This window comes from Lentinus tigrinus (genome assembly GCF_003813185.1).
Source record: "Lentinus tigrinus ALCF2SS1-7 unplaced genomic scaffold L226scaffold_6, whole genome shotgun sequence".
Taxonomy (NCBI): Eukaryota; Fungi; Basidiomycota; class Agaricomycetes; order Polyporales; family Polyporaceae; genus Lentinus; species Lentinus tigrinus.
The window spans coordinates 680,949-701,997 of NW_027137915.1; the positions used below are offsets into that span (position 1 = coordinate 680,949).

Below are 21,049 nucleotides of genomic sequence, written 5' to 3' on the forward strand. Positions count from 1 at the left end.
AGATGACGACCGCATCAGGAAAAACCCGGGTTGCTAATGGGCACTAATCTGCCCTAATTATGAATGTTAGTTGATTAGTCTAATACAGAGAGTCCTTTCCTAATGAGCATCGATGAGTGGCCATTAGTACCATTAGTCTGAAATTAACGTACCGGTATTAGGAGAGAATTATTGGCGATTAGCGGGGGACAGTTCACTCGGGAGGTTTGCGAGAGCACGAACAATAGATTGCGCACTCGACTGCTATACATGACAAACAGGCACAATGATATACGATGTGAACAATAAGCGTAGCGGCACACAACAAGACGGCAGCATGGAGGGGCCGAAAGCGGGTGCGCATGGAGTTGCGTGGCTAGAGATCAGATGCGTACACAGGCCTGGGCGGGTAACGAGTGTGCGTAGTTGGCTGTGGGTGTACGTAGTCAGAGGAGTTCGGTAGGAGAGCAGATGAAAACGTACCTGGGAAGGAGCGGCGGACGAGTTGGGCGTGAATAGACAGATTGGGACGGTTTATGGGTCAACCTCCATGGCGTCCCAATCCATGCGGGAGAGCATCTCGTTGGCGGTGGTCGAGGTCGACGCTGCGGGAGTGACACCGCTGCAAGTTGGACGCATGAGCATGCCAGTCTCATCTGATCAAGAGAAGAAATATACGCACCTGGCCTCCCGGTAGAGGCGGTGCATCAACGAATGGAAAGCGCGTGGGTTCTTGGCCTTGATGCCGCTGAGGACGAGCCTATGCTCGTTGTACACGTCCAAGTATGCATCGGCAGCGAATGGGATGCTGTAATGAGTGCCCGTCTTCCATTCTGTGAGGGCGGCGTGGATCTGTACGTAGACAGAGGGATGAGGCAGCAAATCGAGGCAGTCAGGATGAATACTCACCGCGGTCCCAACGAGGGCGAGCATCGGAATCGATATCTCTTTCTCCTCAGCGCGGTTGTCGAGGGAGGAGTTGAAGAGGTCCGGGTACTGCGTTCCAATTGCCGCGGTGCCTGTGAAAAAAGATACGCGTAGCATGGCGGGGTAGACAGCATGACCGTAGGGCTTGTGCCATTGCACATTGACGGTTTCGGAGGTCGCCTGGTGACAATACGAATGAGTGCAGGTCATAATCGAAGGGTGAAGCGCACAACTTACATCCCAAGTGAAAGGGAAGTTGTACGCAAGGTGGTCGAATAGCGCGCTCACAAGCGGCGCACATTGATTGGGGACGAGGTTGTAGAATGCAGCTACGTTGGCGTCGGCGATCTTTTTGATGCCACCGCGGAACGTGCTGATGCGCTGTTTGACCTAGGTAGCGGGAAGATCATTAGTGAGGGTCATCGACAAGGACGTGCAGCGCACTCCATGGCGGTGTGCGCATTATGCACGGAGCCGCAACGGTGGCCGCGCACGTCCTTGTTAAGTCGTACATACATTCTACCAGTATGCAACTGGCTAATGTCCCTATTCGCTGTGTGCGAGTGCGAGGAAGCTGCCGCCGATCACCCATCGGCCCTGTAGCACGCGACTGGGCTGCCCCGCCGGACGGAGGCGGGGCAGCCAACAGGTCGCGTGCAACGGGCTGAATGAGTGTTGGCGTCCCTCTTCGTTTCGCAATCGCACGAAACAAAGAGGGACAATGGCAGATGCAACAGGTGAACCGTACGTACGACTTGTCAAGAGCGTACGTGGCCACCGTTGCAGCAATGTTTGTGTGCGGGGCTAGAGCATGCGGACATGAGGGAATGAGTACTCACCAGGGTCGCCAAGGGCCGCGAGACTGCGTCGTTCATGCGCAGAGCCTCTTCGAGCCCTGTGTACCCCAGCCGGCCGGCGTTGTTGATGAGTGCGTCGGTGACGTTGCGCCCGAGGGTGATACCGTCGGGGAAGGGGTCGTCATGCACCAGGTGCGCCTCGAGACTTGGAAGGGCAGCGCGCACAGCGTGCTGCACATGAGGATGTTGCGCGAACAGCGAGACGGGGCGACCATTTGTCCTGACAATTTGGTAGCGCGCGGCTGGCAGGATGGCGGGGATCTCCTCCATGTCGTCCTCGGAATCGTCATCATCCACGAGGTCTTCGGCACCATCTGTTACCTTGTCCTCTTCAAGCCCACGCAAACGCTTGCGCACGTTCTGTACCCAGGGCTCCGTCATGTCGGCACTGGTCTGAGCGAGTTGGGCAGACAGGACAGCGGTAGGAGCTGAGCGCGGGGTTGCGTGAGCAGCGCGGTTGGGAGTTTGAACATTGGTCGCCTTCCAGACAGGTCGCTGGGAGGCGACAGGTATTGAGTAGAAGACAGTAGAGTGATGTGCAGAAATTAAGAACATACCTCCAGCTGTGCGGTGGGAGGCAGGAGTGGAGGGATAGCCTGAGAAGGTGCGTGAGACTTTGGCAAAGCTACGGGCGCCACGAGATCGAAAAACGAACCTTAGACGCCTTCTCCGCCGCCTTCTGTTTCGTCAAGACACCCATCCACTCGGGATCTGTGAGGACCTCTTCCTCCTCCTCCTCTGCTTCGTCCTCATCGCTGTTCTCAGCTGCCTGGCCATCCCTGTCGGCAGCAACGTCAGCATCAGACTCAGACGCCCCGGAGCTCAGCTCAATCCGTAAGTCCCTGAATTTCTTGCTCGCCGCACTGCGCCGCACGCCGATGTCGTCGTACGTTGGAGGGGCCTTGCGTCGGCGGTTGGGAGACGCATTGCTCTTGGTCCAGCGCGGTTTCTGGGCGGCATCAGCGTATATCTGCGTATCAGAAAACAAACTAACGCACCTCTGCAGCCAGCTGTGCCGCCAGAGCATCAGGATCCTCGGAATCGAGTCCATCTTCATCCGCAGACAGCTCGCCGTCGCTGGCAGAGGGGTTCCTGTCTTGGGCGCTGTGATGGTCAGATTCCAGGTCTGCGTGTCCGTCATCCTGAGAGTCCTGAGCGCTGTCGACGGTAGGGGGGGGGACGATGGTATGTGACCGTTTGTCGTCTCCCTTCCGCTTGCGCTGAGCTAGATTTCTCTTTAGTACATACAACCAGGTTTCGACGTGGAGCCGCGCACCTCGCCTCTTGTGAAGAGGGACAGGGATCAGGTCCTCGCCGCTACTCTCGTCCTCGGGCTGTGCAGTTTTGCTTTGTGCCTTGCCTGCGAGCGAAGGTTAGTTCGACTCATTTATCGAGTGCGATCGTCACTTACAGTTTGCTTTCACAGGTTGTTTGGCTTTTTTGGGAGTGGCTTGAGCAGTACCATGGTTCGTGTTTGAGCTCGCACGCTTTCGCGTGTTGGGGGCTTGTCCCGGTGGCGCTACTTGTTTCGACAACGTCGTTGCTGTAGAGACGTGCCCGTTGTCGGCCGTTGCTACTGAAAGATAAGTCATCATGTTTGCTCGTTGTCGATGTCACTGACATACCTTTTTGCGCAGCGTCGGTTCCCGGAGTGGGCTCCTTGGCCACAGTCGCACGAGTGACCTTCTTGGAGGCAGTACTCGGAATTTCCTGAGTCGCTCGCTTGCTTGCAGGGTTAGTCGTCCCCTTTTTTTTGATGGCACGAGGCTTCGGAGGCATGCTGACAGTGAAAAGATGCAGGTGATCTTCTTGATGGACCAAGATGTGGGTGTGAGCGTGCGATGGAGCTGATATGCGCCGACTTTGTGAGTGCTTCGTCGATATGGATCTGCGCATCTACAGCTGAGATTTGATAAGAACTGTACAGTTCACTCGTCAGAACTACAATCTGAGGCCGTGTCCTCAGTTTAACCGTTCCCAGTAGGCGCTGTGGTCGCGCCCGCATGCCCGCACTTGTGCGCTTGTTTGCCGGACTTGGAGAATCACGCCTACCTTGCCTGCATCCCTATTGCTTGCTGCCTGCCTTACCGTGATGGTCCGCCTCTGTCCCAGTTGCCATCAGGAGTACAGCGAAACTGGCTTCACTAATCACATCAGACAAACGACCAAGCCCGCATGCGCTGCCCTCAAAGCGATCTACTTCCCCACCCCGCCTGCAGTCGATGTGCAACCTGTCGAACCCCACGCACTTCCCCTCCCCGATGTTGATATGGACGTTGATCCGATTCCTTTCGAAGGCGACTACTTTGGCAACTACGACCCCGCTTTCTTCGATGACACCCATATCGAGGAGCCTGACGCATCTGAGTCTGAGTCCAGCGACGAGGACGATGATGACGATGAGCAGAATGGCGGTAGTCTGGGCTGGGAGCCTGAGCCAGGAGAACCCCGTCCAGATCATGACGCGACATCATCCCCCGGCACTGCTGTCAATCCCGCTGGCCCAGCCCTCCCTACCCACGCACATCGCACGACCGTCGAAGAGTATGTCAAGCGCAAGACATTCTCTGTGCGCTACCCCAAGCCAGCTGGAGAGCCTATGGAGATTGATGCTGTGCCCGCAGCGGCGGCGGCAGCGTCTACGTATCGCGCGTACGCTGCTACTGTTGATGCAAGTCAGAGCGGCAACCCGTATGCGCCTTTCGCATCCCGCCTTGACTGGCAGATGGCGCGCTGGGCTAAGCTGCGTGGCTCGGGTTCTACCGCTTTCACGGAGCTTCTGGCAATTGAGGAGGTGAGTCAGCGTCGTCTTGCAGTGGGTATGTTGTTGACCATGTCTTCCCCTCTCACAGGTTGCGGAACGGCTTGCGCTATCGTACAAGACTGCCAAGGATCTCAACAACCTGATCGACAAAAAGCTTCCCAACGGACGTCCGAAGTTTCAGCGCCAAGAGATCGTCGTATCAGGCGAGGCCTTCGAAGTCTTCTTCCGCGACATTCTCGAGTGCATAGAGGCACTCTTCGGCGATCCGGAGTTCACGCCAATCCTTCAGCTGGTTCCTGAGCGGCACTATGCAGATGGAAACCGGACGATTCGTGTCTACTTTGACATGAATACTGGCAAATGGTGGTGGGCAACCCAGGTACGCTCGCAGCCTTCATCCAATATATGTCCCACACTCACCTGTATGCTACTTTGACATCTAGAAAGAGCTCGAGAAAGAGAACCCGGGCGCGACTGTTGTGCCGGTCATCATCTCATCGGACAAGACACAGCTCACCGTCTTTGGCAACAAGACAGCGTACCTGGTATACATGACCCTTGGCAACCTCCCGAAGGAGGTTCGCTGCAAACCGTCTCGCCGCGGCCAGATCCTCCTCGCATATCTTCCCACTTCTCGTCTCCTACACATCACGAACAAAGCCGCCCGCCGCCGCGTCCTCGCAAATCTGTTCCACACTTGTATGACCCGGATTCTCGAACCACTTGCTCCGGTCAGTGTTACAGGCATGCCGCTAGCCAGTGGGGATGGTGTTGTACGCCGAGGACATCCAATCCTCGCAGTCTACGTTGGCGACTATCCGGAGCAGGTCCTAGTCACAGGCTGCAAGACCGGGGAGTGTCCGAAATGCCCCGTCGCTCGGGAGGAGGTTGGGGAGGACACTGATACCAATCGGTCGCTTCGAAATCTTCGCAAGGTTCTAGACGCACTTGATATGATCGACCAGGGACCGCGCGCTTTCAAGCATGCATGCGCTGAGGCTGGTATCAAGCCGCTTGCAGAGCCATTCTGGGCAGATCTCCCTTACACCAACATCTACCACGCAATCACACCCGACATCCTGCACCAGCTCTATCAAGGCATCGTCAAACACCTCCTCGTGTGGCTTCAAGACGCCTTTGGTGACGCTGAGATTGACGCGCGCTGTCGTCGTCTCCCTCCCAACCACAACCTCCGACATTTCTCGAAGGGACTATCAAACCTCTCGCGCGTCACTGGAAAGGAGCATCAAGACATCGCGCGCATCCTGCTGGGACTCATCATTGATCTCCGTCTCCCCAATGGTGTCTCGCCTGCCCGCATCGTTCGTGCAACTCGCGCTATCCTCGACTTCCTGTACCTTGCGCAGTATCCCACGCATACCACTCAGACCCTCTGCCTCCTCGATGATGCGCTCACTGCTTTCCATGCCAACAAGGACGTCTTTGTCGACCTCGGCATCCGGGCCCATTGGCAGCTCCCGAAGCTCCACTCTCTCGACCACTACCGGCGATCCATCGAACATTTTGGTACTACTGACAATTACGACACACAGTATTCTGAGCGGCTGCACATCGACATGACGAAGGACGCTTTTCGGGCAACAAACAAGAAGGACGAGCTTGTTCAGATGACGAAGTGGCTCGAGCGCAAGGAGAAGATCCTCCGTCACGAAAAGTACGTCAATTGGCGCCTTCAGTATGCGAACAAACCCATTCCGGAGCCCCTTGCGGCGCCCGCACCAGCCCCGCGAATCGTCTCTGCTCCTGTACCACCGCCTCCGCCCAGACCTACCCCCATCCCTGTCCCACACCGGCACCCGCATGGACGTCCGCGGGACTCTGCCGACAAGCCGCGACGTCGCATTGACCTAACACGTCATCCCTCTGCTACTGTACCACTGGACCAGCTTCAGGTTAAGTATGGCGCGACATACTTTCGTGATGCGCTCTCACGCTTCGTTGTTCGGCGCAACTCTCCTCATCTGACACCTGCACAGCAAGAACGAGCATCAGCAAGTATCTACCTCAATTTCCAGAAGATCTCCGTGTACCACAAAATCAAGTTCTGGGTGCCCGACCCGGATGGTGTTGCGCTTCCAGGCACTGAACGTCGCGATGTCATCCACATCCGGCCGGTACACAAGAACAAGTACGGTGACGACATTGCTGGCCGATTTGACACCGCACTCGTCCGCATGGGGACACCAGACAGCTCTGGCCTGGACCGTATGTTGTCTCTCACTCTGCTCGTGTTCCTGCTAACCGATTGTCATAATGTTTCAGGCTTCTGCGTGGCGCAGGTGCGCCTAGTGTTCAAGTTACCCCCACAGGCCTTGCACACACTGTTTCCGGGGCTGCCTGACGTGCAGCGCCCAAACCATCTAGCTTATGTCGAATGGTTCACTCCGTTCGTGCATGCACACCGCGACCACGGCCTCTACAAGATCTCGCGGTCACTCCGTCGTGCCGCACGACTTGCAAGTGTCATCCCGGTGGAGCAGTTGGAGAGGAGCTGCCACCTGATTCCGGAGTTCGGGCCCATCGCTCCTCGGGATTGGACGCGCGACAACGTTCTTGACAAGGCCAAGAACTTCTATTTCAACGCGTTCTCTGACCGATTTATGTACAAACTTGTATTCTAGTTATTGATCAACTTACTCCGACACCTTGCACATGGCACGACTTCAAGTCGAATGAGACCTCGACATTAATATTGGTGCGTTAGTAAGAGAAAGCGACATGATCATCTCATTAGTCGCATGTTCGTATGGTTAGCACAGATAGTCTGCGATTAGTGACGACCCCGTACTAATTTAGTTCTCATTAGCAACCCGGGTTTTTCCTGATGCGTGGGGGCCTTGATCTTCGAGACGGCCTCGAGGAGGTCGTCTTCGATCCCGATGCCGTTCTGGAGCAGGACGAACGTGGTCGTGGATGTGGGGGGATCTGCGGAGAGCCGGGAGAGGAGTGGCGCGAGGAGTGCTGGCGTCGTGGTGATGTCAGGAATACATTTGAATGAGCAGATGATGTAGGCGTAGGACCGATCTGCTGCTTCCTCCAATGAACGGACCACTGAAGGAGTGGCGTTAGCATGTGCGGAGCGAGAGGAGATTATGGATGTGAGTAGCGCACCTCGATAGGGCTTCCACGAGGCGTGGTTTCCCAGTCTATCAGACTCAATATCAAGGCCATGTTCTATACTCTCAGGTCAATGAGGTTATTGTAGGGATGGACCCTAATGGAGACGTGCCTTGTAATACGTCAAAATTCGATCTGCAGTATGTAGGTGAGCTCGATGAAGACGATTTGCTTGTTACTTTGGCTCACCGACAGACTGCCGTAATTCGCGCTTGTTTGGTCTTATCTAGCGCATATGCATACAACGCGCCGATTGCTGCGAAGTGGAGAGAGGTAAGTAATGAGCGAGCAACGGCGGCACATATCCCGCAGTACTCGAGTACACCATAATCCAAATGTCTGTACAGGTCCCGTGCACACTCACCGCCGAAGCCAATGACGCAAACATCCATGGTCAACGCTTTCACAGTCAGAGGAGGAAATATCGGCCGCGGATGTTCGTGAGTCAGACTGAGAGTTCGAATGAGATCGCTCCAACGCTTTTATATGCTGGGCGCCTCTGATCATGCCTCGACCAAGGTCGGTCATCGCTCACGGAACCAAGATAAGCTGGGGTAGCGTAGATACCTTCGCAAGAAACCATATGCAGTGGCACATTCGAACTGGTGGGGATGGAGATGCTCGTGTATATTAATAGCTTTATAGCATTGAAGATATGGGGAGTGGTATCGGTTCATGCTATTACCGAACCTCAAGCTGACCCAGTCAGTATAAGTCCCACAGTAGCCGGAGGCCTCCTGGAGAGCGTATCGTAACGGGGCATCGGGGTATACCTAAGGGGATACGTGAGGAGCGCACCTTACTCAGATGACCCTATTGAATGTCTCCGATAGCTGGAATAGACATCCTCTACATTCAGCACACTAGCATCAACTCCAATAGAAGTACCTCCGATTCGTTGGGCTTCGGCACAATGCCTGTTCAGAAAGAGACTGTAGAGTGCGCGTGTCAAAGCGCAACAGCTGGTCGCCGGTGTCCGTCTCATCACCACCTGGTCATTCGGTAAGCTATGTCAACAGCGCTTTGCCTGCGCCCAGATTCTTCAGCAGCGTATCCATCTAATGCAGATCGAAACAGCTGTGTCGTCGTGATGGTGAGCCCCGTGTTCATCTCGTTGAGCGGGTGGCTGAAACAAAGGTCTGTCTGGCACTAGGCCGTCAGTTAGTGCTGTTACAAGTGAAGCCGAGCACCGAAGACCCTCGTAAGGGCTGGCCGAGAAAAATAGGCAGAATGAGTACCGTCGATGGGTGGTAGAGGTCAGCTCGAAAGTGACCAAAAAGGAAATCACAGCCGATATCACACTCGCAACAAGCGCCTGCGAATGTGGCCCAGATTGGTCGGTTACAGCAGGACTTACTGCTCTGTTACAGCCATCGGCATCACAACGCTGGACATTCCACTCCTTTAGCCTCTTCGTCTCTTCAACACCTCCCGGGCTTTGTCTCAGCTGACTGCTACGCCATTGTCGACGACTAGGTCTTGAAGCTCGCGCGAGTCCAGTATTCACCACCCGTGTTCCGCAGCATCCACACTTGACAATTTCTCATGTCTGCCATTGACCACTCTCCGGAGCCCTCTCCGCTCAACACACGCTTCCTGGTCGACCCCGATGATGATGACAACCATTCCGAGCCACACTTCTCTGACGGCGACACCGCGTCCGCCAAGTCTATTGCACTGTCCTCGCCGCCGCGTTCCCCACGCGACTCGACTGCTTTGGGAGTTTCACAACCTCAGGAACCCGCGGTTACACCAGTAACACTCGTACGTCAAAGCCTCTCGCTTGCCGGCCTTACGAAACGGAATACGATGGAGACCGACGTGAGCTCGCCAAGCTCGGACGTGGACGGAGACGCAGATGACAGAAGCTTCTTTGCGCGGAAATACGAGGAAGGGGAGTCCCCGTTGTCGAGTGTTGCTCCGTCCATGCATGAATTGGAGAAGCCCATGGCCACACCGTTGCCGCCCTCATTACCACCCTCATTGCCGCCCTCGGCAACTCTCTCTTCACGGCCATCCTCCGCGGGCGTGCGACTCAAGAGCGACACGGACAGTATCGCGTCTTTCGGCTCTGCGTCGACTTCATATTCCAAGAAGGCGCGACCGGAGTCGCTGCTGGTGCAGCCGTCGAAGGGGCCCTTGGTGTTGGGCATAGCGCTGGTGGACTTCAATCACTTGGTGTGTTCGCTACCTATGTTGAATATATCGCGTGTTCATACTTTGCTGGGCATAGGTTGGCCCGAAGATCGAGTTTTCGCGAGGAGGCATCTTCGATGATGAGGAAATCTCCAAGATTCTTCCCTTCCTCGCGCTTCCTGATGGCGCACATCTTGTAAGTCGCGCTCCCTCCGGGTCTACGCTCGTCTTAACGCGTCTGAAACGACGTCTTGGTCTTGTAGACGATTGAAGACTATTCCTATTTCCACTTGGTCCCCTCATCACCCAACCCGACCACCATCTTTGGCATATCGTGAGCTTGTTCCATAAGGGCGTGCAACAGCAATACCAACTGTCCTACAGATGTAACCGGCAAATAAGCTCGGCCGACCTAGTTGTCAAGGGTGCTGACGTTACGCGGTCTACCGTCCAGAAGGCCGTGGTTGTGCTCGCTTCGAAGCCCGTTTTCGGGCCGATACGGTACGCACGCGTTCGTCACCTCGCTATGCAGGGCCCGACTGAGCTATCTCAGCGACCGATTGGGTGTCATTACGAAAGCACTGTTTTCGCAACGCGACTTCACAGATACGAGCATTCTTGACGACTTTTATTCGTCATTGGAACACTCCCTTCGCGGTCAGTTGACCGAGAGCGGTCTCTACATGGGTACGTGCTGTGGGCTGCAGGAGTGTCGACCGCGCTCACTGTCGTGAGTAGGCACAAGCTTGCGAGAGCTGGTCCATAAGTTCCGCCAACGGACACTAGTCCTCGTTAAGGCGCTCATGTTGCAGAAGAGGGTACGTCCGAGCTCGGACGTACTTAGCGTCGTGGACTCAATCGTTCTGCATAGATCATGTTCTTCGGTCATCCAGTGGAGAGGCTGTGCACATATCAGTATTCATTGGTCACCCTCGTTCCTGGTAGGCATAGCACACTTCCTGTCCTGATTGCATGCTGATGATGTGTTTCACTCTAGGCTTGCTCCAGAACCTCGATGACTGCGGCTCGCCACCGCTCGCGTATCGCGCGAAGACGCTGTCACGGCCAACATCTCTGAAAACCTCCGACCCAAAGAGTATGATGGCGTACATGGGTCTTCCTCTGGACCTGTTCGGCAAGGATGCATTCTTCCAGCCGTATTTGCCTTTGCAGCAGCTTGACATGCTGAAGGACACCGAGTGCTGGCTCTGCGGAAGCACCAACTCGATTGTCACACAGCAGAAGGAGATTGACGTGATCGTCAACGTAAGTCTTGGTTTGCCACCTTTGGCGCGATCGTTGCTCATTTCAAGAGCAGATTGAGACTGGAGCAATCGAGTTCCGCAACCCCAATATTGAGCGTATGATTGGTCTGACGCCCGCCGACCGGAAGTGGATGGACGACATCCTCAAAGACGTCAATGACGGATACAGCGAGGACCCAGATATGAGCCTGAACGCTGGCATGCTGTAGGTCTGCAATTGAATCCACGCGCATCGTATTCACATCTTTTGCAGCTTCCGCGGCAGCGACGACTACCTCCGCCAGAAGTTCGAAGAGTACATCATGGCTGCGCTATCGTCCGTGAAATACACTGCCTTCCTGTCGAAGGGACAGGGCAATGGGGTCGTCATCGCGGACGGCTCCGGGGATCCACACGCAGCGGAGGACTTCAATATGGTTTTCATACAGGAGTTCAAGAAGTCGCATGCCTATGAGGTGTGGGACAGGGTGACGGATCCTCTCCTGTTTGACATCGTCGAAGCACGGTATGTGACGCCTGGCTTGCATGGATGCTGTTCCTGACGGTATTGCAGACATCCATGCAACGACAAGCCTTCTGTCGTGTCCGACATCGGCCTACGTCTCTCGGAAGGCATCCAGGAGCTCAAGCTTGACCAGCAGCTGGCGCCTGCGCGCGAAGCCGTATCAAGGACGCTCGCCGCAGGCTCTACGAACCTATTCAATGCCGTCGCAGGTGTCCGGGGATGGATGCAACGTAACCCGAGCACTTCATCGACATCCCTCCCGTCGGACTCCTCCTCGCCCAATCTCTCCAGGATAACCTCGCGTGGAAGTGGTTCTCAGTCCCGAAGGGGCTCTGTCGAGCTGCAGCGCAACGCGAGCCCCAAGGAAAGCGATGTTCCACCAACGCCCACGACCAAGCGTGGTCTCCGGCCTCTGAGCATCGTCGGCGCGCAACAGCTCGCACAGCCCGAGCCGCCGAAACCGCCTCCATCGTCGTTCAGCTCTTGGGGCGCGAACATCGGCTCGTTCTTCTCGCAGCGCAAACTCTCCGTCTCGTCGTCACGCCCGTCGAGCGTTGCGTCCTTGTCGAGGGGCCCTTCGCCCGTCCCGCCTGTGCCCTCTGTGTCGAGCAACAAGGACGTACCCCCGGTGCCGAAGGATATGCCTCCTGTACCGAAGGACGTACCTCCAGTCCCGGCTGAGGAAGCCGAGGATCTGAAGCCACGGAACTTGGACGAGGTCTACGTTCCCCCTCCCAAAGATAAGGACGTGGTGCGGGCGAAAGACGAGGACGCAATGTCGACGCATTCGTCCATGACGGGCATGGCGATGTGAGCGCCCGCGCGTTCGGGCTGGTTAGGGTTACGCTTGCTGGGCTGGAACCATGCCTTATGACGATGACTGTTGAGAGACGGATGTGTGATGACAGGATGGTGTTTATGTTAGTGCTAGTCACGTATGTCTTCGCAGGTAATGTCGTCGTTTACGTTCGTCTGGCATCCGGGTGGTAAATTATTCCGCATAACGCTCTCGTGGGTCCGTGCAATAGTATTCATACATACATACATATCGTGCTAGTCCGTGGTCAGAAGTATACAGAGTCTACCAGAGTGCGAGGGCGGTGTAATCAGGGCATGACGTTGAATATCAGCGCCATGCCCACCTGCTTTGCCCAGCGTTCCAGAGCGATGTACGTGTCGTGGATTTTCACCTGGACCTTCTTGGAGCCCAGAGCATGAGGGCGCAAGTCGAGCCGAAGACTCTTGAGACGCCCTGCCCGTACAGACTGACTTTCCCGGATCGCAAGGTGGGTATGAATTGTCTGCAGAAGGTCTGCGGTAAGTAGCGAACCGCTAAGGGCCACATCCTGCAGACGCGACGCCGGAATGGAACTGCACACGGAGCTTCGCGCCAGCCGCTTGGAAATGTCAGGCATACGGGGGAGCTCTGCTGGGTGACGATCAAGCGTCGCGGCCAGCATGCTGAACACTGCCCGAGCGCCCCTGGACTCCAGCGACCCATGCCGTCCCGTGTCGCACAGGTGCAGCGAGGTCAAGTAAGGCATAGAGGAAAAGAGGTGGAACCACATGAAGGGCGGGATATAGTCGAGATCCGCCTCAATCTTCAATGTCCGGAGGGGTGCCTCACGCGAGACGAGGAAGTGCGAGTTGATAGCACAGAGCGCAGAGCTCATCAGGGGATATTGAACAAAAAGGTCGAAAGGAGAGGCAACCGCAGGGGGAGGGACTCTGCAGATGAGCTTGCCTTCGGTGTCGGACAACCCGATGAGCTCCAAGTCGCCCTTCGTGTTCCTCGATACGCTGATGTTCGTGATGGTATGCAGGAGGGATGGCCCGGAGTTCTTATCGCTAGGGAAGATCCACCCGACGGGCGGGTATTCGGCTGGCTCTTCGTCGGGTTGTGGCTGTCTCTCCCAATGCACGCGTTCCAAGGCCTGGAATAGCTCCCGCAAAGGGTCTTCTGGTGTAAGAATACTAGCTGCTGGACCGAACGCGATCGCAGGATCTGGGGCGTAGTCCAGCGGGGTGAGAGCCGTGATTTCCGCACGCACGTTCGGCCCGATATCAACCTCGCGGAAGAATTGGCGGACGGAGTGCATGTCGTCCTCGCAGATGAAGCTGCTGAGGTAGGGCAATTGGATGGGTGTCGGGAGAGGGAGATCTTCTTGGAAGGCGACCCCTCGCAGGAAGTGGTGAAATTCCAGGGTTTGAAGCGACCTAGCGGATCCCAATAGCTGAGCGAGCTCATTGGGGTGCATGGCCGCGTATGGAGGATAATTCCATAACTTCAGGACTTGCAGCTGCGGGATGGCATCGCTACCCAGGTCAATGGAAAGGCCATCGAATGTAACCGAGCGAAGGGCAGGATGCCGAGCACGGGTGAGTAATGCGCGTGGCAAGCCTTGAGGACGGTTCTGGCCACCAGAGTAGGAGACCCTGATGTGTAGGTCCTCGAGGAGAGCCGTAGGTTTGTTAAGACTGTGCAGAAGAACGATCACATTGTTGATTTCGGTGGATTCAACTCTCATGTCGAGGCTTCTGAAACGGTGCGGGCGCTTTACCACCCGAGAGAGGAGGTCGTCGAGTAAGTACTCCACGACATCGTTCGTGTCAAGTACTGCGGTGGAGATATTGGATTCCTGTAGGGGCTTTTAAGTCGTCTCATACAACCTTGTTACAGAATCTTGCCGCTCACCTGCAGCTGTGCCATAGTGCGACTTGATCGATTGGAGGTGAACGGTTAGGATGGGATGGTGCCACTGTCGCAGGGTCTGAAGGGAAGAGAAGGGGAAGAGAAGTAGCTTGTGTGAACATGCAGGGGGTGGGGGGTTTTTATCCACAACGTATGCCCCATACCCAAGATTTGTCTATGACAAGGGGCGCTGCGGCATTGTGACTGAGGAGGTCCATGCATTGGACAGGTTCCGAGACCGTCCCACGCTTAGCGTCATGCTATATTGTGGGGTCCGAAGCGGCGCGGGCACCCAAGTAATCAGGTGAACCAAAGTCTGCAAAAGCGCATTTAGACCAAGGGTTTCGCAGCAGACCTAACGAAAAATAGGAAGAGAGAAGACCATCCCCGATCACCGCCGACTCAAGCACTGTAGAATAAGGTTCACGGTTGGATGCTATAGTCTGAAACGCTATGGCACTCACTCAATGGACCATTGTCAAGACCCATGGGAAGGAATGTGGTTTCGGGTTGCAAATGCAATGGCTGTACCCAAGTTCAAGTTGCCAGTGAACCTGACCTCATGGCTATTCCGGTGATCGCCGATGGCGGCTATGACGCTTTGGCGCGGGGCCGCTCTGGCAGCCATGACCCGAGCCTGCGCACGAAGCTCGAGCGTCGACCCACGTCAACCCATTACTATGCTCAGTCGGCTGGCTTGTCCCTCACGTTACAAGCATCTAGGATGTTGACGGCGAGTTCGCATTAGTTTCGCTGTGTTGCGCGAAGCGCTGGACCGTCCCGAGTCTCGATGGACATTGCAAGAGGGTATGATGTCCACGGGGATCAGACAACTGTCCTGGTGATCGCAAATTGGTCCGCCGTAAGTGGCTCGTCGGTCCTGTCTGTACGGCACCTTTGTCAGTCCACTACAGCGTCAATGTCCTGTGGCGGGGAGGATTCTGCCAGCGCTATATGGCGCTTCGGTCCGTCTGTTATCGCTCAACTGTCCACAGTTTGAAGAATCTAAAGATCCACTGCATGTATTCCCTTCAGAATTTCTGAGACAGTTCCCAGAAACCCCTAGATACAGCGAAAAATAATCAGCTGGTGATCCATGGCGTTGAACATTCTCCATGTTCCTGCTAACTTCAAGTGCCCGCATAGCGCGCACAGCGGCGCTAGTGTGTCGGCAAGGTCGGGAGAGAGCCGAGGCTAGCCGAGAGGGTGGGAAGCATAGCGCGCAAGCAAATGGGCGGGTTAGCGCCCGTTTTGGATGCATGCAATACAACACGAACGAGAAGGAATACAACGAAACTGATATTTTTCCTGATACGAGAGGCTTCAGAATAGGTAACTTCCAAATTTTCAAGAGGAACGGATGAGTGGTGGAGGAGATCCTTCAAAGTGCGGACAGTGTATCGATAATTTGGCGTGGAGGAGCAAACGCGCGGACAGGTTAGCGAAACGGCCGGACATGATACCGTTTTGCATGGACATTGCCAGGAATGCGGATATCGGAGCGAGGACTTTTTGTACGGCCCATTAACTTTTGGTCTCAGTCTTCAAGCTTCGTTCCTGAAGGATCTGCTAACGGTAGTCATATTGCCATGTGGCATGTGGTGATGTGGCGGCTGAGCTACTCGGCGGCTGAGACTTACGTACAGCGGTTTGTACATGGGCATTTACCTACTGTGTCCGCATAGACGTGCGAATGTGAGTCCTTCTGTGGTCCTATAATTGGTATACCCAGTGACTGATGAATTATCTTGCAGTCTTCTAGGTCATCTTCACTCGGAGAAGGTATCCGCTTCCCGGACAGCGTCAAACGCGTATATAGAGCGAAAAGGCATGCCTGCGTATCACTGCTCGCCATGGATTCGTATACGGGATCCTTTGCGCTCTTTGTTAGTGTCGTCGGGTTAGTCCTGCTGCTGATCAGAGTCTATCAGCCCGTCAAACTTCCCGACGGCACCCTTCCTCCTGGCCCGCGTCCACTTCCGTTTATCGGCAATCTGCTCGACATTCCCAATGTACGTCCATGGGAAGCCTACCGGAAGCTCTGCAGGCAGCATGGTATTAATTATTTAACGGGAATCAACGTAGTTCTGACCGGATATTGGCCAGGCGACATCATCTCACTACGAGCTCTCGGGCGGACGTTGATTGTCGTGGACAAAGCCGACATCGCTGTCGAGCTCCTAGAGAAGCGCTCTTCTATATACTCTTCCCGGCTGCAGTCAACGACGATCGATCTGTGAGCTTTGCATCATCTTTCTGTGCTTGGATCATAAGTTCTGTGCTCACCGTTTGAGCAGGATTGGATGGGGCGGATGGGACATTGCGATGTTGCCCTATGGCTCGTGGTGGAGAGCTCATCGCCGTGCACTCGCTCAGCATCTCCATCACGGCGCCATTTCGAAGTACAATAGTTACCATGAAGAAAATGCTGCTGCTTTCCTCCGGCATCTTCTGCATTCTCCTGATCAGCTAGTCGATCATTTACGCTTGTGAGTGGTTGGGTCTTGACGGGTCCTGATTCCAGTCGCGGTTGTGACACGTTAGATCTTCCCCCTATTAGCGCCATCGGCACCACGCTCATGAAGACGGTGTACGGCCTGCAACTGAACGATGAATATATCAGGCTATTCGAGGAGGCATTCACAAGTTTGGACCTCCTACTCAATGGCAGCATTCTGGACTTCGCGCCCTTTCTCGCGCACGTTCCGACGTGGCTCCCAGGTACCGGACTACTACGACGTCTTGCTTACTACCGTCCCATCGTGGCAGCAATGCGCGACGTACCTTGGAAAGACGCCAAAGCTGCGATAGTGAGTCCGCTTCCTTCCCCCCCTGCCCTTATTATAGATTATCCGGGGGTACTATGGGGTTAGGACGCAGGGGGCGCACCAGCCAGCCTCGCCAGTGCCTCGATGGAGAAGATCTCGCGGTTGGAGGGCAACGAAGCAGCGCTTCAAGATGACATATGTAGGAATGCCCTTTCGCTGGCATACGGAGGTGCGTGCGAGCTCTGTCCGAAAGCAGAGTTGTTGACATGCATCATGACTTTCTAGGTGGTATTGATACGGTCGGTCCACTCAAACTTAGGTGTTCCGATGCAGGGCTAATGACCATATCGCCACGGACAGACTCACGCGACGCTTTGTGCGTTCTTCGTGGCAATGTCGCTCTCTCCAGAGGTGCAAACGAAAGCACGAGCGGAACTGGACAACGTCGTTGGGCCGTCGCGACTCCCAACTCTGTCCGATAGCGACAACTTGCCTTACATCGATGCTATTGTCAAGGAGACTCTGCGGTGGCACAATGCCGCGCCCCTCCTGATACCGCACTACAGTACAGCTGATGATAACTTCGAAGGATTCTTTATACCAGCGAACTCGGTTGTCATGGTGAACGCATGGTCTGTCCCTATCCTGACATGTACACCGAGCTTTTGAGTGTTCTCACTAACTTTTGCATGTCAGGTCTATCATGCACGATCCAGAGACGTACCCAGAACCGGAGAAGTTTATCCCCGAACGGTACTTGAAAGACGGAAAGATCAACCCGGCCGTCAGGGATCCTGCTAGCGTCATCTTCGGATATGGGCGCCGGTCAGTGCTCGTCAGTTCACTGTCTACTTGCCGAGTGTGCTGTTGACTCTTTATGCCACATAGGATATGTCCCGGTAGGCATTTCGCGGACGCCTCGCTGTTCACCTACATCGCCTCGATCTTGCACACTCTTGACATCTCGCCGCCCGTCGACGACGACGGGCTACCCATTCACATCGTACCGCAAACCACCACTGCGTTGACTTCGTGAGTCCCTTCCTTTAGTTAGATTATGTAATGTGCACTCATGAGGCTGCGCGTTGACAGGCGTATTGAGGATTGCAGATGCACAATCAAACCCCGTTCATTTAGTGCAGAAGCCCTGATTCTTAGCACGGCTTAGAATTGTCCGATGTTCCATCTTGGCATTTACGATGACTTCAATGCTAGCCGGCCCGAGAGAAAACTCGAAGGGGGAGGATGCTCTCCAGCAAGGCGCTAGGCACATGAGACTCTTCCGTTGGACCGTCGCGCTTCCCAAAGCCCACCGACCGCCGGGAGGTTGCACGTCGACATTGTGGTCAAGGAGACACTACATTGGCACTGCGCGACGCCACTCCGGATATGATCACACTGTAATACATCCGACGGCCATTACGACGGCCTCTACATCCCAGAAAACTTTATTTTTGTGATCCCGTGAACACCTGGTGCGCCCAGTATCGATAGAAATACCCTCTGCTGAAATTTGGTCCATCCCGATCGGAGAAGTACCCGCGGTATCTCAGCAATGGAAAACCCGACGCGTCCAAGTGGGGGGTCACGAAGAAATTGATATGGAACTCTCAGGCGGAGTAAGCGTATTCTGGCGAAGTCACCATGCCACCATGTCAACAGTAGTGCACTCCGACAGTGTCATGAACCTATGACATATGTAAGTACGGGGCGCGGTAATGGCGTGTACTCACTATCATTCTCCGCTCACTGCTATGAACAGTCAGGCACCGACTTGCTCCGGTTCTCCGCGGTCAGGTTGGCGTTTCATAGCGCTCCGACTCGCCACCGGCGTCGTCGGAGACGCTGTATCATCTATGTAGGGCACGATCGTCGTTGCTCATGCAGCATTCTAACTGGCATTGCGCGGGAATGTGCCAGGGAAGGTGCCAGAGGGTGTGTGCACGCAGTACGTACATATGCGGAGAAGACAAGAAGTGCGAAAATAACGGCGCAACCACAGACGGTTCCCGATTTGGCGAGTGCGGGAGACGGCGCTAGGAGGTCGTCACTGCGGAGAGCTCACCACGACCTCTCCGGGTGGCGATGTGATCTCTCTCCCTCTTTATCTTCCCTCCCTACCCCCACCATCCCCCTCGACTCACCGCCGCCGACGCCGACGACGAGCAACGCGACGCTGGAACGACGCAGAAGACTCTTTTCGCTGCGGGCAACGGACCGAGCGGCACATCCTGTCCGATCAGTACCGTGACCACCCACCATGCTCTTCGCAGCAGTCCAGATCGTGCTCGGCCTGCTCTCCCTCTTCCTCTCTGGAGTGCTTGCTGCACCTCCTACATCTACCTCAGGCTCGTCCGATGACCAAGTTGTCCTTGGGGGGACGTTCAAGAAGGACCGCGAGTACGAGAATGGAGAGCTCCCGCCGACGAAGCACACACTTGGCTGGATCGACCCCAGGCTGAAGGGTGGACGGCTTATTGACGTACGTCCCCACTCCTTCTCGTATATGCGCATGAATGAACCCTTGGTGCTGCAGTACACGAGCGATGACCTCGGAGAACCGTTGAATATCATCATCTCCGCAGAATCCGATCCTTACATCCTCACAGAGCAAGGCATGCAGACATACGTCAAGTGAGACCTGTCCCTGCACACGCATTCGTAGCAGATGCTCACTTCTAAATGCCATAGGTCCATTGGATTCAATCGAGAGTGCCTCGGGCTTCACTACGGCCATATCCATGAAGCAGACCTCGGAGATGGTCTCGGTCGCAAGGAGGAGCAATTCCTCGGTCGTCAGCACTACTTCCCCATCATGGGCACTTGCTGGGAGAGCGTCCGCGGCGGGCATCACTTCCGCGCATGGCGTCAGAACGGCACCGATGCTAACAGTGGGGCATGGTTCATTGGGTACGTCCTGCGTTTTCTTCCCCTCCCCTTAATTGGTCGCCCGTGCCAATCCCCCTACCCAGTGCATCGGAGGAGATGGACTCTTCCAAGAACCATATGATAGTGGAGGACGGCTACAACCGTGGACGGAACTACATTGTCGACCGCGCGACAGAGGGGAGTCATTGGAAAGGCATGTGGTGGAAGGCAAATGTCGAGTGGCGCGAAGGTTTGCTTGAGCGCGGAAAGCGAGGTATGTTTCTGGCTTACTCCAGACAGATGTGAGGTGGAGCTGACAACTGCGGTCTTGGTGTAGGTGTCAATCATGGCATTGAGCAGGATGGCCGCGTCGCGATCTTGACCATCTACCGACTGTGACCTGCCCCGTCAGACCTTTCTGTTGCGCGCTATCACTCAGGCATCTCTCGCATTTATCACGCTCACGACCATCACGATCTCATTTCTGACTCTCTCCATCCCGTCCACATCCATCTCCCATTTCCCTGCATCTATTTATCGCTACTATGCATCTTGCTCTCGCATGGACTCGCAGACTATAGACTGAACGACTGACGTAGAGTCTGGATCTCACGCCTCTCACCACCCATTCTGGTCGTCCCTCGTTTGGGTTCGCTTGTATATCACCCTCATTGCTAGCAGTGCACTGTATCTCCCCGGGGTTGTACGAGTTGCTATTTGTATTTATGGTCCTCGGCGCACTCGCTTTTCTGTAGGTTATCTGGTGTACTCCGTGTGTGTTAATGTCAGCACGTTGTTTGTTCCGTACGATCTCGCAGAGTGCGAGGGCAAGGCGTCTTTCGCTCGAGCTTCCGGAGGTGCGCTCACGATAGTCCACAATGTGTCGTCTTTCTGATTGAACGCCGCGTTCCGCTGATATCGCGCTTTGTAGCAGGTAACATTGCGATCTCGGCGCCTCCTTGCGCACGTTCCATCTAACTCACTCCATGAAAGCCACCTTCCTTGTCAAACGTGGGTCATAACTGGACTTCGTCTTCGGGAGCGGGGCCGGCCATAGCGGGTGTATCGACAGTCGACAGTACCATCTCGCTGCCTCTCATGGGGTGAATGCAGTCTACCATGTGCGTCCAGCTTTGCGACTCGCACCACG

At 55.3% G+C, this 21,049-nt stretch overlaps 7 protein-coding genes across 7 annotated transcripts; 4 read left to right on the forward strand and 3 right to left on the reverse strand.

Moving 5' to 3' along the window:
- Positions 1–4,032: 4,032 nt before the first annotated feature.
- On the forward strand, positions 4,033–7,169 carry L226DRAFT_458001 (uncharacterized protein; the record flags this gene model as incomplete). The annotated part of the gene is made up of 5 exons (XM_067675416.1): positions 4,033–4,557; positions 4,616–4,906; positions 4,971–6,223; positions 6,314–6,753; positions 6,811–7,169. 5 exons carry the CDS (start codon positions 4,033–4,035, stop codon positions 7,167–7,169), a joined length of 2,868 nt encoding a protein of 955 aa, XP_067538184.1.
- A 76-nt stretch (positions 7,170–7,245) lies between these two features.
- On the reverse strand, positions 7,246–8,106 carry L226DRAFT_532388 (uncharacterized protein). Its single transcript, XM_067680251.1, has 5 exons — positions 8,030–8,106; positions 7,855–7,921; positions 7,778–7,800; positions 7,660–7,722; positions 7,246–7,599 (listed from the first exon to the last, which is right to left on the reverse strand). Exons 1-5 carry the CDS (start codon positions 8,055–8,057, stop codon positions 7,319–7,321), a joined length of 462 nt encoding a protein of 153 aa, XP_067538185.1. The 5' UTR covers positions 8,058–8,106; the 3' UTR covers positions 7,246–7,318.
- Positions 8,107–8,994: 888 nt separating this feature from the next.
- Positions 8,995–12,756, forward strand: L226DRAFT_503997 (uncharacterized protein). The gene is made up of 11 exons (XM_067677957.1): positions 8,995–9,843; positions 9,899–9,997; positions 10,065–10,135; positions 10,186–10,302; positions 10,355–10,488; positions 10,540–10,619; positions 10,673–10,742; positions 10,799–11,067; positions 11,120–11,271; positions 11,320–11,571; positions 11,620–12,756. The coding sequence occupies exons 1-11, from the start codon at positions 9,211–9,213 to the stop codon at positions 12,383–12,385; spliced, it is 2,643 nt and encodes an 880-aa protein (XP_067538186.1). The 5' UTR covers positions 8,995–9,210; the 3' UTR covers positions 12,386–12,756.
- On the reverse strand, positions 12,532–14,779 carry L226DRAFT_327227 (uncharacterized protein). The gene is made up of 3 exons (XM_067673956.1): positions 14,728–14,779; positions 14,267–14,579; positions 12,532–14,210 (listed from the first exon to the last, which is right to left on the reverse strand). The coding sequence occupies exons 2-3, from the start codon at positions 14,279–14,281 to the stop codon at positions 12,678–12,680; spliced, it is 1,548 nt and encodes a 515-aa protein (XP_067538187.1). The 5' UTR covers positions 14,282–14,579; positions 14,728–14,779; the 3' UTR covers positions 12,532–12,677.
- Positions 14,780–15,131: 352 nt separating this feature from the next.
- L226DRAFT_532391 (uncharacterized protein) lies at positions 15,132–15,702 on the reverse strand. The gene has a single exon (XM_067680252.1). It carries the CDS (start codon positions 15,522–15,524, stop codon positions 15,180–15,182), a length of 345 nt encoding a protein of 114 aa, XP_067538188.1. The 5' UTR covers positions 15,525–15,702; the 3' UTR covers positions 15,132–15,179.
- Positions 15,703–15,950: 248 nt separating this feature from the next.
- Positions 15,951–18,497, forward strand: L226DRAFT_503998 (cytochrome P450). The gene is made up of 11 exons (XM_067677958.1): positions 15,951–15,958; positions 16,018–16,318; positions 16,370–16,499; positions 16,561–16,752; positions 16,824–17,073; positions 17,137–17,260; positions 17,317–17,330; positions 17,392–17,663; positions 17,728–17,856; positions 17,920–18,063; positions 18,124–18,497. The coding sequence occupies exons 2-11, from the start codon at positions 16,117–16,119 to the stop codon at positions 18,197–18,199; spliced, it is 1,533 nt and encodes a 510-aa protein (XP_067538189.1). The 5' UTR covers positions 15,951–15,958; positions 16,018–16,116; the 3' UTR covers positions 18,200–18,497.
- A 625-nt stretch (positions 18,498–19,122) lies between these two features.
- On the forward strand, positions 19,123–20,707 carry L226DRAFT_532393 (uncharacterized protein). Its single transcript, XM_067680253.1, has 5 exons — positions 19,123–19,513; positions 19,568–19,665; positions 19,723–19,941; positions 20,004–20,173; positions 20,237–20,707. Exons 1-5 carry the CDS (start codon positions 19,292–19,294, stop codon positions 20,296–20,298), a joined length of 771 nt encoding a protein of 256 aa, XP_067538190.1. The 5' UTR covers positions 19,123–19,291; the 3' UTR covers positions 20,299–20,707.
- The last annotated feature ends 342 nt before the right edge of the window (positions 20,708–21,049 follow it).

What these genes read in the sequence shown, in the direction of transcription:
- L226DRAFT_532391 (XM_067680252.1), bottom strand. Translation starts at nt 15,524, where the DNA reads ATGCATCCAAAACGGGCGCTAACCCGCCCATTTGCTTGCGCGCTATGC.
- L226DRAFT_532388 (XM_067680251.1), bottom strand. Translation starts at nt 8,057, where the DNA reads ATGGATGTTTGCGTCATTGGCTTCGGCG. An exon ending in CGAATTACGGCAGTCTGTCG is followed by an intron (nt 7,801 to 7,854) that starts GTGAGCCAAAGT and finishes TACATACTGCAG; the next exon opens with ATCGAATTTTGACGTATTAC. An exon ending in CTCGTGGAAGCCCTATCGAG is followed by an intron (nt 7,600 to 7,659) that starts GTGCGCTACTCA and finishes CCACTCCTTCAG; the next exon opens with TGGTCCGTTCATTGGAGGAA.
- L226DRAFT_532393 (XM_067680253.1), top strand. Translation starts at nt 19,292, where the DNA reads ATGCTCTTCGCAGCAGTCCAGATCGTGCTCGGCCTGCTCTCCCTCTTC. An exon ending in AGGGTGGACGGCTTATTGAC is followed by an intron (nt 19,514 to 19,567) that starts GTACGTCCCCAC and finishes TTGGTGCTGCAG; the next exon opens with TACACGAGCGATGACCTCGG. An exon ending in GCTTGAGCGCGGAAAGCGAG is followed by an intron (nt 20,174 to 20,236) that starts GTATGTTTCTGG and finishes GTCTTGGTGTAG; the next exon opens with GTGTCAATCATGGCATTGAG.
- L226DRAFT_503997 (XM_067677957.1), top strand. Translation starts at nt 9,211, where the DNA reads ATGTCTGCCATTGACCACTCTCCGGAGCCCTCTCCGCTCAACACACGC. An exon ending in AGATTGACGTGATCGTCAAC is followed by an intron (nt 11,068 to 11,119) that starts GTAAGTCTTGGT and finishes TTTCAAGAGCAG; the next exon opens with ATTGAGACTGGAGCAATCGA. An exon ending in TTTGACATCGTCGAAGCACG is followed by an intron (nt 11,572 to 11,619) that starts GTATGTGACGCC and finishes ACGGTATTGCAG; the next exon opens with ACATCCATGCAACGACAAGC.
- L226DRAFT_503998 (XM_067677958.1), top strand. Translation starts at nt 16,117, where the DNA reads ATGGATTCGTATACGGGATCCTTTGCGCTCTTTGTTAGTGTCGTCGGG. An exon ending in AAGACGCCAAAGCTGCGATA is followed by an intron (nt 17,074 to 17,136) that starts GTGAGTCCGCTT and finishes CTATGGGGTTAG; the next exon opens with GACGCAGGGGGCGCACCAGC. An exon ending in ATCTTCGGATATGGGCGCCG is followed by an intron (nt 17,857 to 17,919) that starts GTCAGTGCTCGT and finishes TATGCCACATAG; the next exon opens with GATATGTCCCGGTAGGCATT.